Raw genomic sequence first — 17,247 nt, forward strand, 5'->3', positions numbered from 1 at the left:
GCAGCTGCACATTAATAACAGCTAATTCATCATTTTATTTTTATTTAATTTCCTGTAAGTTAAAGAAGAAGAGGAGATCATTCAGGATTTATCAAACATTAGCGTAGATGTTCAATAAAATGAATAAATACAGGGAATCATAATTATAAGTTCATGATTTATGATGACAAGGCTATTATAAATGTTGAATTATTAAAATGTTCCTTTTAGTTATTTTTCAGATATTCTACAAAACAATTTTTTTAATGCAAAATAAATTGTCATCAATGTTCCTCAAAGGTTAAAATGAGTTCGTTACAATAAATTCATAAAGTTAAATTCTTCCATCTTTCTGCTCTTTAAATAAAAATCAGAGTGACACCTCTTCAGTTTTTCCTCTACTCTACAGAAACAACAGCCAATGGCGCGGCAGGATTCTGATTGACAGTCGGATCCACCAATGAGCGTCCAGATCACGTACTTTGGAAACAAACTGCAGCCAATTGAAGACAGCGACAGTTTCAGCAATCAGGAAATAGAACAGCAAGAATAACAATCAGCAGAAAGAACACATAAAATGTGAGCTGAAACAGAATAAAAAGTTTGTGTTTTCAGATAAAATCATCAGATTTAACTGCAGCAACAAAATAAACTGAACGAAGGCCGAGAAATGTCCAATACATTTTAAATACCTTACAGCATTCCTAAATTATTATTATTATTATTATTATTATTATTATTATTATTTGAATCTGTGCGTTTCAAACATTTATAAATGTTTTGAATTGTTGCACAAAGCAATCACAGCTGCAGCTTTCACAGACGGTGTGACCTTTGATAAAGTTCATGACCTTGAGCAGTTTTATCTCCCGGACACCTCTGATGGCTCACAGCTACACTCATGATGTGCTCAGGATTGAAAAGAAAGCAGAAAAAAAAGTTTACTCTGCGGTCACTGCAGGATTGCGGTGTGATTCAGTTTGAAAAGGCCATCCAGAGGACAAGAATTCTGCAGGAAACAAAACATCTCACAGAGCAAGCCGAGACACGACGGTGCAGAGGTTTCCTCACTTCTTCAAATCAGAGCTCAGGATTTAAAATAAGGAACTAGACTTCCAAGGGCGCGTCGTGAACTGTTGCAACAGCCGGAAAGTTTCTTAATTTACTCCAAAAGTTATCAAATATGTGGGAAAACGTGTCCGCAGTGCTGGATTTCCCTCAGTTGGTGAAATATAGCACACACTGGATGGAACGTTTTGATGTGAAACATTCATAATTTTACTCCAAATTTAGAATATAGCATCGGAAATCTTTGGAAAACTTTGGGGAGCATAAGAGGAATATGATTATATTCCAGCTGCTGTTTGATTTTTGGATTATTGTGAAGGAGGATGGAAATGTTGCCTCCTGCTGGAGAAAAAACAAGCAAACACATTTAACCGTTTACAGGCTGCTGACAGTTTCAGGTAAAAATGACAGCCGGGCGATGAAATGAAACGATGGAGGCGATACTGCTTAATAAAAATAATTTATTTACAGTGGCATGAATCATAAATTAACGAGTAGCATTGGCAAAAGCAACATTAGAGTCGACAGCTTGCATAAAGTGGTGTGAATGTCTGGACTTTTGCATAAGAAAACACTCACACTGGACGACGTCGCCGCTGAGATATTTAATATGAACATCACAGCAGAGGCTCGTCAAAATAAAAATCTCTTGAACTGCAAACAGTGATCTTTAAACAGTTTTGACCTACTGCGCTGAAATTCATTTTAAAGTGGTCTAATCCTGTTAAATCCAGTCTTTAAAATGTCCTGAAAAGGGGCAAGAAGTATAATTTCTAAAAAATAAAATAAAATAAGTCTTTTACGGAGAGGAAAAAGATAATAAATATTTGTGGATGTACTTCAGCAGTTATGCAGGTGAGCTGTTTTCAGTCACCTAAACTTAACATCTGGCCCCTGGTGTAGCTTCATCACACAAATATTAGGGAAAAAAACAACTAAGAATAAGATTAAGGATTTTAATTTATAGTCTATGTTTTATGCAGTTAGTGCAGAATTAAAACCACAATGTGTAAGATTGAAAAAATTCCACATCTAAAAAATAGGACAAAAAAGATAGAAGATTAATTGGAAAATAAACTGGAAATGTAATTTAACCAGGCGGTGAGCGAGAGGAACTTCCTTCATATTTCATATTGGCTTTTACGTTCATTTTATATTTATTTCGATTTTCTATCAAGATTCAGTAAATTCTTGTTCCTGAGTTAAATAAGACTGTTTAATTTATTCTCGACTTCTTCTGCTGCTTTAACATTCCCCATCGAAGAACTTTTATCCCATTTAGTAAATTTAAATTTGTTGACTCCAGAACGTTACTCACTAATACAGCTAACTTTCCAGCAGTGGTTTTTATATTTGTCCAGTAAGGGACTTAATGGGAGCAGCTGCTTTAGGCCTGGATGCACTTTGACTGGATTATTGTTATTTACAGGCTTTAAGTGTTTAGAGATAAAGCGATGTGGCCGCAAGTTCATCAGCGGGTTGGAAATCACTTCATACGTATTTATAAAGCAAAAACACAGAGAGGGAGAATCTCCTTGTTTCATGGTAACTATGAACAAAATAATTTATGCTTAATAAAGTAAAAATGCCGTATCCAGGACTAGATAGACGAGATTACGCAGGTTGTACAGTGTCATTTCTCAGGAGAAAATAGAAAAATCCTGGTTGTATGCCTACAGTATGAAAACTCACTCAGCAGTGTGTGACACAGATAATACACCTGTAAACCTTACAGTTACACCCCACACACAACCACAGATCTAAGGCAGTATGCTATGTCTTTAGCATCTTAAGGTACTTACATGAATTACAGTATTTTGCAAATCGATAAAATATCCATCTACGAATCAGAGAAAAAAAAAAACTTCAATATATATGCGTTCACTGTTTCAGTCGTCGTTCACCTTGGAACTAAAACGTGAGGGGTTTCTGTACACGAGCGTTCACGACCGCTCTTGATTGCCGTGACATTCAGAACATTTCCATGGCTTCGGTGTTTTTCTCTGGAGAAAATCTGGGGTTTTACAACACGGTGGAGTTTGATGTTGCTGCAACCGAAGGACACAAGGGCAAAAAGGGATTGATGCCAAAAAAAAGGGGGGGTGGGGGGTTTTCTTGTGCTTACTTAGCAGGTTTCTGGATCATCTGACGTAAAGACAGACTCAAGTAAAATCCACTTAAGAGTCAGCTTTTGTTTAAAATCACAAGATCACAAGAAACAACTGAATAAAGGGAGCACCTTTAATCCCAGATCTGTTCCCAGGATGCGAGCCCACGTGAATCTGGATTGTAAACGTTCCCTGGTTTCATTTGTCTGTTTGTAGCAACCAAAAACTTGAGATCCTTTTGAGTCTGGTTTGAATTCATGTTCCTCACCAGCACGTCGACTACAGCAAGAACACGTCGCCGCTTCGCCCACAGAAAGAGCCAACGTGCTTTTAAATTGTCCTTCAGCTTCACGCCTGGTTCGAGTCCCACAGAGGGATCCCAACTAAGAGGTCGCAGTAGCGTGGCGTTTCATCAGTTACATGCTTCGTGTTTAGAGGCAGAAATAATCAGGGTGGTGAAATCTCAGTGGGCGGAGCAAACAAACAGACTTCTTCGAGGTTTTGGCGGCTGCGGTTCCCGCGTTTTGACCCAAAGACGGATTGTGAGCGTCTGTACCGAATTTCACGACGTTTCTTTCTGAACCTGAATGTGGCGGACAAACTCGCACGGCTAAAAAAAGAAGTGCTAAGGGTTAGGAAAAGAAATGTTAGTACCCTTTACATTATAAGATAAAAATAACATAAATATCAGCAGCCCGAAAGGCAGAAAGCTTCAAAGTCCTGATAGTTCACAAAATTAGCAGCTAGTTAGCTTTAAAATTCAAACTAACTACAGCAAAGTAGCGACAGCTCTTTTTGCAACCAGAAATAAGGAGACAATATCTGAACCGCTCTTTGTCAGATGGATTCCTGTCGTACTGCGGCTCTTTAGCTCCGCCCACTGAGGCTTAATTCAACCTACCAAATATTTCCTCTCTCTGAAAAACTGCTGCTTTGCTTTACCAGATAAATGGTTTAATAAATCTAAGTATGTACACGATCTACACACATTCACCTTCATTCAAAAAGTCATTAGACGGGGACACGGCTCCCTCGGTAGCTACAGCAGTTGAAATATATTAATTTTCAAAATCGACATCATAATGTACCATTCTGACAGATTTCCTTCAAGAAAGATATCCTTGATTTTCTTTTTCATGTCATACAAATAATCTCTAAAATTTCTTCAAAACTATAAATACTTGTGAAACATCTTTTTTTTTTGTTTGTTTGTTTGTTTTTCTCTTTTCTCTCCATAAACCTTCTCTTTCGACGTTTTCAGTCGGGCTCGAAAATAGAACCATAAAAGTTAAAATATGCTTCTCCAGTGTCAATCTGTGACATCGTTTCAGCTTCACACACACTCACACACACTAACGCACGCTCGCACAGACACACGCATTCGTTCTATCTCAAATACACAGCTTCAGAGTCTCCAGAGGAATACTTGGAAAACATCCATCATACTAACAGCAAATACTCAGTGGAAGCTTTTTCAAGTTGCTACTAGCATTTGTTTTTTTTTTATTATTATTAATGTTGAATATAAGGAGCAAAAATAACATGAACTACTCCTGCTGCTGTTTCTTTCAGTTAAAATCCAACACTTCCTCCAAACATTTCAAGTTAAAAGCCTTCGAATTGGTTCAGTGGGAAGAATGAAGGAATTTCACTTTCCAGGAAGGGTTTAGTTCGTTATGGATTTGCTGTTAGGATGGTTTGGACGTTTCCCTGTGACGTCTGACTTTCTTTTTTTTTTTTTAACATAAAATGCTGTGTGTGTGTTTGTGCTGACGGGGGGCGACACAGTTCAGAGGGTTTTACATGTGTTGGTCGTCTTCTTTCTGAGTCGGCTTGTGTGAAAGAAGGATCAGTGTTTTCCATCACATGTCATCAACTCATCGCTGGTTCTCCTGAGCGGAGCTGAGCAGGTTCCCGTGTGGCCTCAGCTGGGGTCAGCAAAAGTTCTACAAAAGGCCAGAAGCTCACATTAAAATAAATAGAAATGTGGTGTAAAAGTTATCCTTTTCATAGCAGATGGTGTTAAAACTCTTACAAACTCAAACTGACACATGAAAGACACCATTTATAACGATAATGACGATATAGCCTGGCATTATTTCATATTTTTGTCTCTCATTTCCAGCTTTATTTCATAATAATAATAATTCTTGATGGTGTAATCTATCAATCATGACACACATCATGGACCAGATAAGCCGCAGAAATGAAATGATCCTGTAGATCAAAGCCTACGTAATGTTCACGTGATAATAAATAAAAATGTACGATCTCAGATTGAGGATAACACTCTTTTACTTACAGAATTGGCGTCGCCATCTTGCGTCAACATGTCCATTCCTGCCAGCTGCTCCAAGATAAGGCTGCTGTCACTGACCTGCACCAGAGAAATAACCAAAGACATGAACGCTTCTGCCGAAAAGTTGTTCTAGTTGAATCTTCCAGAGTAATGTAATATACTTCTCCAATAATTGTCTTGATTTGTGTTTTTGGGAATCTAAAACACAAAAGCAAAGGTAAGCCAGCATGCATCTCTTACCTGCTCTGCATTCATGGAGGTCATTGAGTTCATCTGTCCTGACATCTGGTTCATGCTGCCTCCGTTGCTGGCCATGACTCCCAGGTTCATGTTGTTGTTGCTGTTGTAGAGTCCTCCATTGTGTTGCGCAGCGTACTGGGACTGGGACTGTTGGGGGTACATGCTGAAAGAAGGCCGGCTGAATTAAACCTGAGCTGCAGTCGGGGCGGGTCTTCACACATCAGACAGTTTTTACCTGTTACTGGTGGAGATGTTGGCGGGTTGGGGCCATCCGTTCAGGTCGGGGCCGGGCTGGTAGCTGGGAGGTCCTCCCTGGTTCGGGCCCGGGGGTTGTGGTTGTGGTTGGCCCTGGTTCTGCTGCAGCATGGGACTCTGCCCCTGCCCCATCCTGGGGGACAACAGAGGACTCTGAGGGGTCGCAGCCCCACACGGGAAACCAGCCCCAGGATCCTGATGTTGCTGCTGTTGGCTCATTCCTGCAGATAAACAGTAAGCACACAGATCTGTAACACACTGAGATTTAAAAAAAAAAAAAAAAAAACAACCAACAACTTTATCAGAAATTTTACATCTAAAAAAATATCATACCAAAAAAAAAAAAAAAGAGACAGACAAAGATAAATGAGAAACATCTCATCAGCCTCTGAAGCAGAAGAAGCAGAAGAACAACCAGGACCATGTAGACAAAAACACAATCTCTAAAAAACATGTATCTGCCAACTTCTCAGTGGCAAAACACACAATCCTCAAGATCCAGTTCATTCTTCACTTCAGAGCCTCGACAGATGCTCGACAGAGCTCCAGAGATGTCAGAGGAGATAAAGATGGAACACAAATTGAAAGAAAAAAGCACAATGCCACCATCAGACTATTTCCTGAACCACTATCACACGTGGTCCATTGGTTGGTTAGGTATTAATGTCACAGCAAAAACTAAATCTTATCCAACATTGACAATTTGCACATGAAAACAAATCAAGAAAGAAAAAAAAACAACTAATCATGCACACCAATCAACTCAAAAAACGACTTGATTTCCAGATTATGTTTGATCATCGCCACCACAAAGAAACTGATGAGACACAGCTGCTACACTCCAAAAATATACCTGAACTGCTGAATCGGAAGGCTGTGTGTTGTGATGGCGGACTCATTACCCCGCTGTACTGCCCGCCTATATTTCCCATCATGCCCTGGCTAGTCAGATGATGGCTGGGGGAGAGAGGGGAGAAGGGGCGGGAGGAGCTGGGATGAGGGGGAGGTGGAGGAGGGGATGGCAGGCCAGTACCGTAGCTGGAGGCCGGGTAGGGGAACTGCTGCGGGTTGCCTTGTGGGAGACGAGGGTTGGTACCGCCGATGGGCATTGGCGTGGGCGCGGCGCCCCCGCTGGGCATGTTGGGCGGCATGTTCATGCCCTGTGTGCGCATCATCATGGCACGCTGGTGGTGCAAGTGTTGCTGCTGCTGCTGCTGCTGCTGCTGCTGCTGTTGGCGTTGGCGTAGGTGATTGCTGAGGTACTCGCGCTGACGTTGGGCCAGCATCTGGGCGTTGAGGGTTCCCTGCAGGAGGAAACACACAGAGGTGACCCCCAAGAGGGTGTAATGAGAAAACTACTCAACCCAACACAAATTAACAACTGCTCAGCGACACACTGACTCCAGAGTCAAGGAAACAGCATCACACTGGACTGATGGTTAAATGGGGTGAAGTAGGAAGGAGGTGTAAGAGAGAGCCACACATATTCAGACATGTAGACTGACCTGGTTTGGTACATTAGACCTTAGAGGTAGATTCATATTGGACACTCCACTCATCTGGTTTACCATCGGCTGGCGGTTCTACGGCGGGGCAGAGAGAACGTGTTTGATTATAAACCTCAATGGAAACTTATGGGAGAAAGCAAAAATCCTTCAGGCATAAACATCCAGTCAGTATAAACATGTCAGAGACTAAGACCATTAACTCATTGGGAAGATGTTACTGAGGTAACAAATCATGCAATCTGACTTCTGTTTCATTCTATTAGAGGGCAGCGGATTGACTTTTCAGTTAGCTGATACATCATGAACAAATCGTACCATACTGGAGGTATTTCATCACAACTCAAATAAAATCCTGAAAGCTGAACTCAAGAATGATTTCAGCATAAAAACCTTCACCTGAATGGAACTTTTTGGTACTTTCAGATGGCATCTCTCCACCAGGTGGCAGTCTAGCCCTGAGCTGGTGCAAAATCACTTGCTACGATTTAACATTTTAAAAAAATTGCAATTGGCAGGAAGCATCAAGTATTTAGAAGAGTCCTGAGTGAAGAAATAGTGAAAATATGAGTAGATTAAAACAATAACAATGAATAAAAATGTGCTAAGGAAGATAATGCATACATTAACATAGAGGTTTAGTGCACACAGTCACAAACAGGAGCACTATGGGAGAAACGGCCCCTTAAAGAGGCAAACTGGTGTGTTAACTGCTCGTTACGTAAGGTACAGTCAAGCAATCACCTTAATGAGTCCGTGTGCCATTTTGTGCATGTGTTTGTGTGTGTGTGTGTGTGTGGTGTATGTGCAGTGCACATCATGTGTGTTTGTTGTTAAGTGTCTGAGCAGCAGGGAACTGCTGATGAGGGCTGAAAGCTGAAACATGTTTGCTCCTTTGCGGCTGCTGCTGTTGAGTTTACACCCACTGAACCCTGTTGGCATCGCAGTCTGCTCTGTTGCATCACACGCTATAAGAAAAGTCTCTCTCTGGAGACGGCTGTGTTTTCTTTTGTTTGGGATGTTAAGAGGGAGCGCCGAGTCTCGTTGTGTGTAACAGACAGTATCTGGTGTCACCTACCAGCTGGGCCTGCAGTCTGTGCTGCAGCTGAAGCCTCAGGTTGTTGGGCTGAGGTGGGACTACAGGACCAGGCCCCCCCGGCCTCATCCCGGGTGGTCTGGGCCCCACACCGCCGGGCATCCTCATCATCGGGGGGTAACCAGAGGGGGGCATCCTTTGCGGTCCCATGTGGCCTCCCATAGAAGGGCCGTGGAAGCCGCCGTCAGAAGGAATGCCGCCGTAACCCGGCTGGCCGCTGTAGTGTTGGCTGTACTGCGGAGGCTTCATGTTAGCTGCTGGGCCGGAGGAGCTGAGGTACTGGTCTTGGTCTGCCAGTGGACCCTGCAGGGTGGGAAGATGAGATATGAGTTTTTACAGCCACACTTCGCTCTGCTGGTCACTGAGGGACCTCACCTGTCCAGCCAGCGTCGGGATTCCCAACATCTTGTCAATCTCCTCCAGACCCTCGTAGTCCTTCAGCACCGAGCACAGCTGGTTCAGCAGGGCTCCCTCGTCAGGCTGGCTCTCGGGCCCCGTGCTGCAACAGCCCATTCCCTCCTCCTGGGGGACGCCGTACGGTGGCCTGGAATAGTCACAATGGACCAAACATTAGAATTTCCCGCACTCTTTTTTTCATTCTTGCGGCTGAAATGAACGACATACCTGCTTTGGTTTCCATAGTGATCCATCATCATTCGGTCTGGCCATGGGGCAGTCTGATTGGGCGGAGCTTGTTGCTGAGGGTAGGCGGGGTTCGCCATGTCCATTTCTGAAGAGAAGAGTGGATGAAATGTGAGAAACAGATCAGGTTTTGATGAGAGCTGATTCCGGTTCCTTTCTTCCCTCTTTCCTCACCATTTCCCATCATCTGCATGTTGACCATAGCTCTGGATCCTGGCGGGCCTCTTGTGGGCATTGCAGTGTTCATGTTGGGGACCATGCGACCAGGTCCCATGCCCTGGCCCATCATTGGCCCTGCAGCCCCCCCTACGGGTCCCTGGGGGCCCCAGCCCTGCTGCATGGCACCCCGCATTGACCCGTTGCTCATCATTCCTGATTTGGGTAACAGTCAGATTTGAAACAGATTTTTCTGAAAACACGGAAGCTTAAAATTATATATATATTATATATATATATATATATATATATATATATATATATATATTTTTTTTTTTTTTTTTTTTTTTTAGGAATTCTGCCATTTTTGACAGTTCCACGGTTTGACAGTATTTTTGTGCAGGATATTATTTATCTTGCTGCCTCACCTGCGTTGGACATTGCCGCTTGGCTGGCCATGCCAGCATGACTTCCCATCATGCCCTGCTGTTGTTGCTGCTGCATTAGAGGGTAGGGGGGGTTGTTCCTGTGTTGAGGGGGGAAAGGCCTGGGGGCGTTGGGGTTGGGGCCCATATTGGGATCCAGAGACATGTTCCTGCCTGTAGGAGGGCCTCGGCCCGGGTGGCCTGGCCTGCCTCCATTAAAGCCTGCAGGGATACAAATATTTTATGATCAGCATTGTGCACATGCTGAGAAATTCTAAAGATTTTAGCTTTTTAAATAACCAGAAACCATCAAATGAACTCGGGTTCAAACATCCTGATGCAGACATACTTGGGGGGCCGATGGGAGGGAAGGCTTTGTGCTGGGTGGGGGGGCTGGCGGCGCTGCTGCTGTCAGTCATCTGGAGGATGTCACTGATGATGGTCTGTTTGTCCACAGAGGAACCAGGCGGCACAGCGGAAGTGGACGACGTGGAGGACGACGGACCTCTGGCCGGCGGCTGGCCCACAAACAGCTGCTGTTGGCCTCCACTCTGCAGGTCCTCCAGCAGGTCCTCCAGCTCACTGGACTGAGATCGGCGACAACAAAAATCAGGGTGGAGTCAGTGCTGAAAAGCCTAAAACCTGCACGCTACCTAAGAGGGGTGTGCAGTAGTTACATATACTTCTATTTCATCTCAAGTTAAAGCAGAACAAAACTTTCTATTTAACTGCCAAGTATATGATTTTGTAAAAAGAGAAAGTAAACCACAACGTCTCATGTGATGAAACTGTGTCTGCCTACAATAAAAAGGGAAGTTTCAATTAGTTTCCAGTTAGAAGTGTTCTAAAATGTGTATCTAAAATATAAATTAAAAATGATTATTAAAAAAAATTCAGACGGAAAAAATTATTAAACCAATATGTGAAAAGAAACTTCTTTATAATGAACACATGAACGTGTTTAATCACTTTTGATGACAACTTTGAGAGAAACTGAGAAGCAACCTCAGTGTAATTTAAGCTGCCACACACACACACACACACACACACACACACACACACACACCACTGACAGGGACGGTTTCCTGCAGGCCTTTTCACTGATGAATAGCGGAGGAGCTAAAAATAAACTGCCAGCACTAATGAGGTCATATGTGATGTACAATAAAACAGAGTCGCAGCTAACCCAGACAAACAATATTGCCACAAATCAAGGGCAATGTTGGTGAGGGACATGCCCCCCCCCACCTCCCCAAACCTGAGCCATGTGAAGTTAATTATTCTGGTTGTTTATGCAGCGTATGAAGCACCAGCCGACCACAACACTGCAGTCACTCACTCTTTTACAGCATTTACTGGCAGATCACAGGTTGCAGTTTCCCGCAGCTGCATCCAGATGTTAGTAAGAATTCAGATGTAACTAAATCCTTTCTGTAAATTTCAAGTTGTTGGACTCCGGTCGGACTGCGGTTTACATGTAAGAACACGATTACACGTTAAGAAATTATACACACTTTGTCACATGCTCGTTCTCTGACACGCGAAGCAAACAGCAGCACAAATGGCAGATACAAAACTCACACTGTCACATGATCTTCTGCACGTTCTCATGCAAATAGTGGACAGCAAAAACAAGAGGCATGCTCACGAACTCTGACCCTTATGGGTTTTACTTCTCTGCTTTGCCTCTCGTCCTCATTGTTGTGTGCAGCTGGAACATCATCAGAACAGTCCAAACCTCCGTTCCAGCTCTACAAAACCTCATCTCATTCTAAACTACAAAGCACAAACTTCCTGAGCGAGCCTCTGAGTGACCCCCCCATCCCCCCAACCCCCTCCCCCAGACTCCGGTAGCAGCCTCCGCTCCTCCGTCCGGCTTCTGATCCTCGTCACCTCCTCATTCTTGCTTCTCTTCCTGGATCTAACTTCAGCCGTGTTGAACGACAACACTGCCGACTGGATCGACCCAGTTGTGTTTTGACCTCACACTACTTCAGCAAAAGGAGGTGTTGCACTGCAAAGGCATTGTTGTCGTGGGGGGGGGGGGGTTGCCACACATGGGTGGAGTTGAGGTGGGACACGCAAGTCGAGACCACAAAGGATGACTGTGATAGTTTGGTGTTGTGTCTGTACAGGTTCACCTGTGACGGCTGCTGTTAGAAGAGCCCCCTCTCTGCAGGCTGGTACATTTTTCATTCTTAAATTTGTTGAGAAGCACAACTTGATTTCACTTAATTTCACAAACTTGGAGGAACTAATTTTCTTTTACTGTTGAAAATGTGACAAACCCTGTTGTGTCACCGGAATGACAAAACTATTAGTCACTATTTCCGATCAGCTTTAGAAGACATTACTCAGCTGAGGCCTGATCTTAAATCCATGTTTACTACAGCCAAACATCTCTGCTACTTAAAATAAAGAAATATGAAAGCAACAGTCACCCCTTTGTTGACAAATTTGGGCTTTTATGGTAATTTCAGCTGCTTTTCTGCTAGCTGTTTATTCTTTAGCTTCTACATTTATAGTAGTTTGTTTTCAGAGCCGAATTGTTGTACAACGCCACCACCAAGTATTTTTAAGGTCTTAAACTCAAGCAAAAATGTAACCAAGCAACTTCAGATAGTTTTCTATGCTTTCACTCAAGTTTAACCTCCATACACGCCTCATCAGGAAGCGTACACTGGCCTACATTTATCCGCTGAGACAGACAGCTGATGTGGGTTTGACTCTCGTCACTCTTGTCTGTCTAAACAGGGCCTTGACTACTCAAGACTCCGCAGTCAGCCCCGACTCCCACATGTGCTGAAGCTTTTCAACAGTCCTCCGGTGCATCCCTCATCTTGGGTTTCAGGGAGTGCACAGACTCGTGAGAACCTGCAAACAGCTGCCTGAAGAGGAACCAAATACGTATCACCAACCACCAGCTTAGCAGATACTTGGCTTCACACTTGAAGGTGTTTATTAGGGATGTTAAACACATCCTTCGTAGTCAATCTCCTCTTAAAACAACCCAGAACAATTTCTACACCTCGTCAGCATCATGTCAGTGTCTTCTTGTAGTCAGTGCTGCAGCTGGTATCAATATCAATGATCTTTGGAGGATGAATCATTTGGTGACCCAGTGACTTTTCATGTTAACACCATGACTGGGCCAACCTCAGATCATGACAGAAAAGGTGTGAGACCGCAGTCGGTGTTCCCAGCAGAGTGCAGACTGTGTCGATAAACGCAGAGTAAAGAAAGTATGATGCTATGCTAGAAAGCTATCTGTACTTAACACGTGTAGTTACATGTGTACTTCCAAGTTTCTATTTCATCAAGAAAGTCCAAAACCCAACAACTATAACCAGGTATATACAACACTGACCTGGTCGGCCATGTTGAAGCCCACTTCCTGTTTCTCTGTCTTAATGTTGGACAGCTTTGGTCCTTCTCCAGGTTCCATCTTGATGGCTTTGTCCAGGATGCCGTTATCGTCCCTATCCAACAGATACCGCAACAATGCATTGTCCTTCTTTTTGGGACTCCCCGGCTCCTGTTTTGTGCAGAGCTCCCCCAGGGCGGCCATGTTGTCTCCCGTGGCCAACTCAGGACCGATGGGGTCTTTTCCAGTGGCCTCAGCCGTTAGCTTGGCCAGTTCCACAGGCGAGGTGCTGTTCTGCAGCAACCTGTGGAGGATTTTGTGTTTCTCTTTTAATGAGGTGGAGTAGTTGTTATGCCCACCTACACCTCCCACCCTGCCCTGCTGGTCCTTACAGTTCTGGTCATCCCCGAGCCCCCCCGTTGGCGAAGCAGGATCAGAGGGTTCTAACTTGGTGGTGAGGAGCTGGAGCAGCTTAGTGTGCCCTTTGGTGTTCAGAAGATGGTTCGGGGTGTCACCAAGCACACCCAGACCTCCATTACCTCCGAAGCTGTCAGGGTCATCGTCTTTCCCCTCAGACCGCTCACCTTCCTGGTTTCGGGACAACAAGTCTTGCTGCTCCCCAAAACTTCCAAACAGGTCTGTCTCCAAACTAGGTTTATTCTTGGCTCCTTGGTTTCCACTGTTGCTGCTGTGAACAGGACTCTGGAGGCCTGTCTGCTTTTTCCCAGGTGACTCTGGATGCTGCCCTTCAGCAAGTCCCTGGGTGACCCTGTGGCCCTGGCTCAGGGCTTGCAGTGCACTGAGGGAGTTGAACGTTTGGACAGTCCCCGTGCTGCTGCACACAGATGCTGGTGAGTGGAGGCCGGCGACAGGAGAGAAAGAACCAGGAGGATGCTGGGGCAGATGAGGGCTACTGCAGTTGCTGCTGCTGGCCACCATGCTGGGGCTCAGGTGATGAGGAGACAACATGGCACCCTGGACCCCTGAAGTGATGCTGGGGCTTCCCTGGGCTGAAGGGCTACCCAGCTTCAGAGTGTGGCTGTTTCCCTGAGGCGTGGGCGCACGACCCGATACGGCCCCAAAACCACGTCCAGGGGTGCTGGAGGCCGACGTGGGGTGGTGGGTGTTGCTGGTGACGCTGGCATCAGGGGAAGGGGAGGGGCCGCTGGTCGGGGTCATTGGCTTGACCATCCCCTGCCCGCTAGGTGCATCTGCAGTCATGCCGCCCATGTTCTCCCTGGAAGAAAAAGAAACAACACAAGATTCAGACCTCCAGTGGAGGGCACGTTGTGATTTCGCCTCGCTGGAGCAGTTTTCTGGCTGGCCATTCATCTGTCGCATTGTCGTGGACAGAGAACGCAGAGAAAACATTGCTTGTTCGCTCCACTGAAGTTTGTACACTACAGTGTAATCCAATGTGAACACACTCTTTACCTATTAACCCAAATTCAACAAGGTCACTTGACAACACTGTGCTCCAACTGCAAACATTAGTTGTTCATTTACTCTCACTCTTTAGGAGTCTTTTATTTGCCTTTTCCTCTGTGTCTCAGAGCTTTTTTTACTTGGCTATCAGACAAAACGTATTAAGCAAACAGCTGACAGCAGAAGCGCCTGTAACTGTTATATCTGTGTGATTGGGAATTCATGTTGGACTTCGTTCTCTCTAAACTAAGACTTAGTTTCTTTCACATCAGAGTTTTAGCCATTTTTAGACCACAATTCTGGACTTGGAAAATAAATGATTAAAAACATTTAACAGCTTAAAAAGCAATAAAGGAGTAAGTGGAAACATTAGGCATTTTATGGGGTTTTGTTTTGTTGTAATAGCTGATATAAAAGTGAAAAAACTAACTCATTCATGTGAAAAGCCTACCATGATATTCTAGCTGGTGTACTGTAGGTGGTGGAGTAGTCACTAGCAATGTGGAGTTAGTTAGCAGGAACGTTTGGTAACAGTCTTTCTTTCAGAGGCAATTAGTCATGTTATAAAGTAAAATAGAGAGCAGCCCTCAAACAGTGTACACAACTGAGAAAACAAAGTTGTAACGAAGCCTGAAGCTGTAACAGAGAGCTTTCAACATGGATCAGCTTTGGCCACACAGCAAACACACAAAGCTCTCATTGTGCTGAATACTGGAGCGATAAATTTGAATGTGAAACTTGTGGAAGTGAAAAAAGGCCAAGTTGTTGCCATTGATCCCTGAATGCTCTGAGTAACAGTCCTGGCATTGTTTTCTGACTGCCGTCCAATTCTCTGACTCCGAGCGGTCATACCAACGACTGGATGCTGGTTGAGTCGCAGTCATCTCCCAGTAGTGGGAGGAAGGGGTGGAGGTCCTGTAGACTGAACTGGCTGGTAGTGCTTGTGTCAGTTTTGGTCTATACATGCGGTGGCAGTTGTGAATAACAGGCCCTTTGTTCAGTGCAGCGACCCCCACCCCCTCCCCAACTCCCTTCATCCAACAAAATGAAGAGGAAACCACAAACAGTGAGACAGAACATGTGACAGATACACAAATCAACTAAAAAACGAAGAGAGAGAGAGTCAGCCGCAAAGTCAACTAAAGTACCAAATATTATTGTAACTTGAAGTACGAGAAAAGAAAAGCAGAGTAAAGGCAGAGAAGGCGAAGACCAACACTGGTAGAAAAACAAAGAAGAACCTTGCTCAAGCTCGGATGATGAACAAAAGGTTTGTTGTGCTGAGTTTTGAGTTCAGGGTCAGAGTGGCTGGTACCTCTGCAGGATGTGAAGGGACATGTAGAGCTGAGGTTCATTGGTGGCTGGAGCCCGGACCAACTTGCTTTTGGTTTGAGCCGAGACCACCGTCCCATCTGCCAAGGAGAACCTGTACATGGGGCTGAGCGCGTGGCCGTTCCTCAACACTGAGAAGACGACAAAAACACCGAAGGCATGTCTCGTAACAAATATGCTGACAGGAAGGACGGTCACAGAGTAACTCGGAGCAATAAGTGAATGACAACCGCAACAAAGCACATCTAAATTTAGACAATCCAGGATATCCATGAAGGACAATGAACTGAGGAAGACGTTACAAACAAAAATATTAGAAAATGAAATATTGATTTGCTAAATACTGCCTTAACCAAAGCTGCACCTATTTCCAGCTAACTGTATCTATTGTTGGTTGTTTTAGTTTGATCATTTGTCCACTTGCTGTCCTATTGTGTCCTTTCAGACTGCATATCTTACTTTACTCTCATTAGACGAACGATGAAAACTGACAGTTTAAGTTACACTAAATGTGCAAAGGTCCGTCATGGACAGCATTTTAAAATTAGCAGTAGCCACAGTCTTATTCTAAATGTCAATGAAAAATGTGTATTCATCTATTTAAAAGAGGGAGGTTAAAGGACAAAGCTAGTTCAGGGAACTTGACGATGCTGGGTTTAGACATTCACCCTCTTGCTGGTGTTTTTTGGCGAAGGACATCTCTCCGTCATTCTGCAGGTGGAACCTCTGAATGCAGCGCCGGACCAGGTCCTCCCAGCCCGGCTTCATGGATGCCCGCAGCAGACTGGTGTCCAGTGATGTGATCTTACCTGGGGCGGGTGGGGCACAACACTAATGTTAGTGGATATGAGCAATGTAGACCGCTTCACACACAACTGATTTTAAATTACATGGGATGCCGACAACTCTGCCATTTAGTAGCAAACTAAGGCAGTAATCTTTGCCCACGACGTGACATTAACAGAGGATTTCATACCTTGAAGGTCCTGCCGCGTTGTGAAGTTCTCGTACGTTGGCATCACAGGCCTCTCTTTGACAGGGACTCTTCTTGCAACACAGATGAGACAAGACTGGAAATCTGCACATTTGGGGGAAAAAGGGGGGTTTAGATAATTCATCCTGTACCTACATGGTGTAAAGAGGAAGTCACATTGCATTGAAGTCTTTGAGGAAATGCCCCAACTTTTAATTGGATTTATTTGTTCAGTTTGTTTTCGTGATGAGTTTATGGTCTCAGTCTCTGTGATACAATATGATGCTCATGTTATAAATGATGCTCCCATTTAGAGGAAAACAGACCATAAAGCAGGGTAGAAGGTGACAGCCAGATTTCCAAGTCGGTGGGTTCTACTG

The 17,247-nt window shown here is 44.3% G+C and overlaps 1 protein-coding gene across 4 annotated transcripts in view; it reads right to left on the reverse strand.

Moving 5' to 3' along the window:
* Window positions 1–1,491: 1,491 nt before the first annotated feature.
* LOC115057211 (nuclear receptor coactivator 2-like) overlaps window positions 1,492–17,247 on the reverse strand; it is a 40,400-nt gene continuing 24,644 nt past the window's right edge. For 3 of the 4 annotated variants that reach the window (XM_029524145.1, XM_029524146.1, XM_029524144.1), the window contains 16 exons: window positions 16,871–16,972; window positions 16,563–16,703; window positions 15,878–16,025; window positions 13,141–14,374; window positions 10,123–10,360; window positions 9,777–9,995; window positions 9,367–9,564; window positions 9,175–9,280; window positions 8,926–9,094; window positions 8,533–8,853; window positions 7,455–7,532; window positions 6,803–7,253; window positions 5,930–6,170; window positions 5,695–5,857; window positions 5,458–5,532; window positions 1,492–5,101 (listed from right to left, as the gene is read on the reverse strand). In XM_029524145.1, coding sequence (XP_029380005.1) covers window positions 5,090–5,101; window positions 5,458–5,532; window positions 5,695–5,857; window positions 5,930–6,170; window positions 6,803–7,253; window positions 7,455–7,532; window positions 8,533–8,853; window positions 8,926–9,094; window positions 9,175–9,280; window positions 9,367–9,564; window positions 9,777–9,995; window positions 10,123–10,360; window positions 13,141–14,374; window positions 15,878–16,025; window positions 16,563–16,703; window positions 16,871–16,972 — 3,896 coding nt within the window. In that variant the 3' untranslated portion in view covers window positions 1,492–5,089. The remainder of the gene's footprint in view (window positions 5,102–5,457; window positions 5,533–5,694; window positions 5,858–5,929; window positions 6,171–6,802; window positions 7,254–7,454; window positions 7,533–8,532; window positions 8,854–8,925; window positions 9,095–9,174; window positions 9,281–9,366; window positions 9,565–9,776; window positions 9,996–10,122; window positions 10,361–13,140; window positions 14,375–15,877; window positions 16,026–16,562; window positions 16,704–16,870; window positions 16,973–17,247) is intronic. The other variant, XM_029524147.1, reaches the window with a different exon arrangement.

This window comes from Echeneis naucrates, chromosome 17 (assembly GCF_900963305.1).
Source record: "Echeneis naucrates chromosome 17, fEcheNa1.1, whole genome shotgun sequence".
In the NCBI taxonomy this organism is placed as follows: domain Eukaryota; kingdom Metazoa; phylum Chordata; class Actinopteri; order Carangiformes; family Echeneidae; genus Echeneis; species Echeneis naucrates.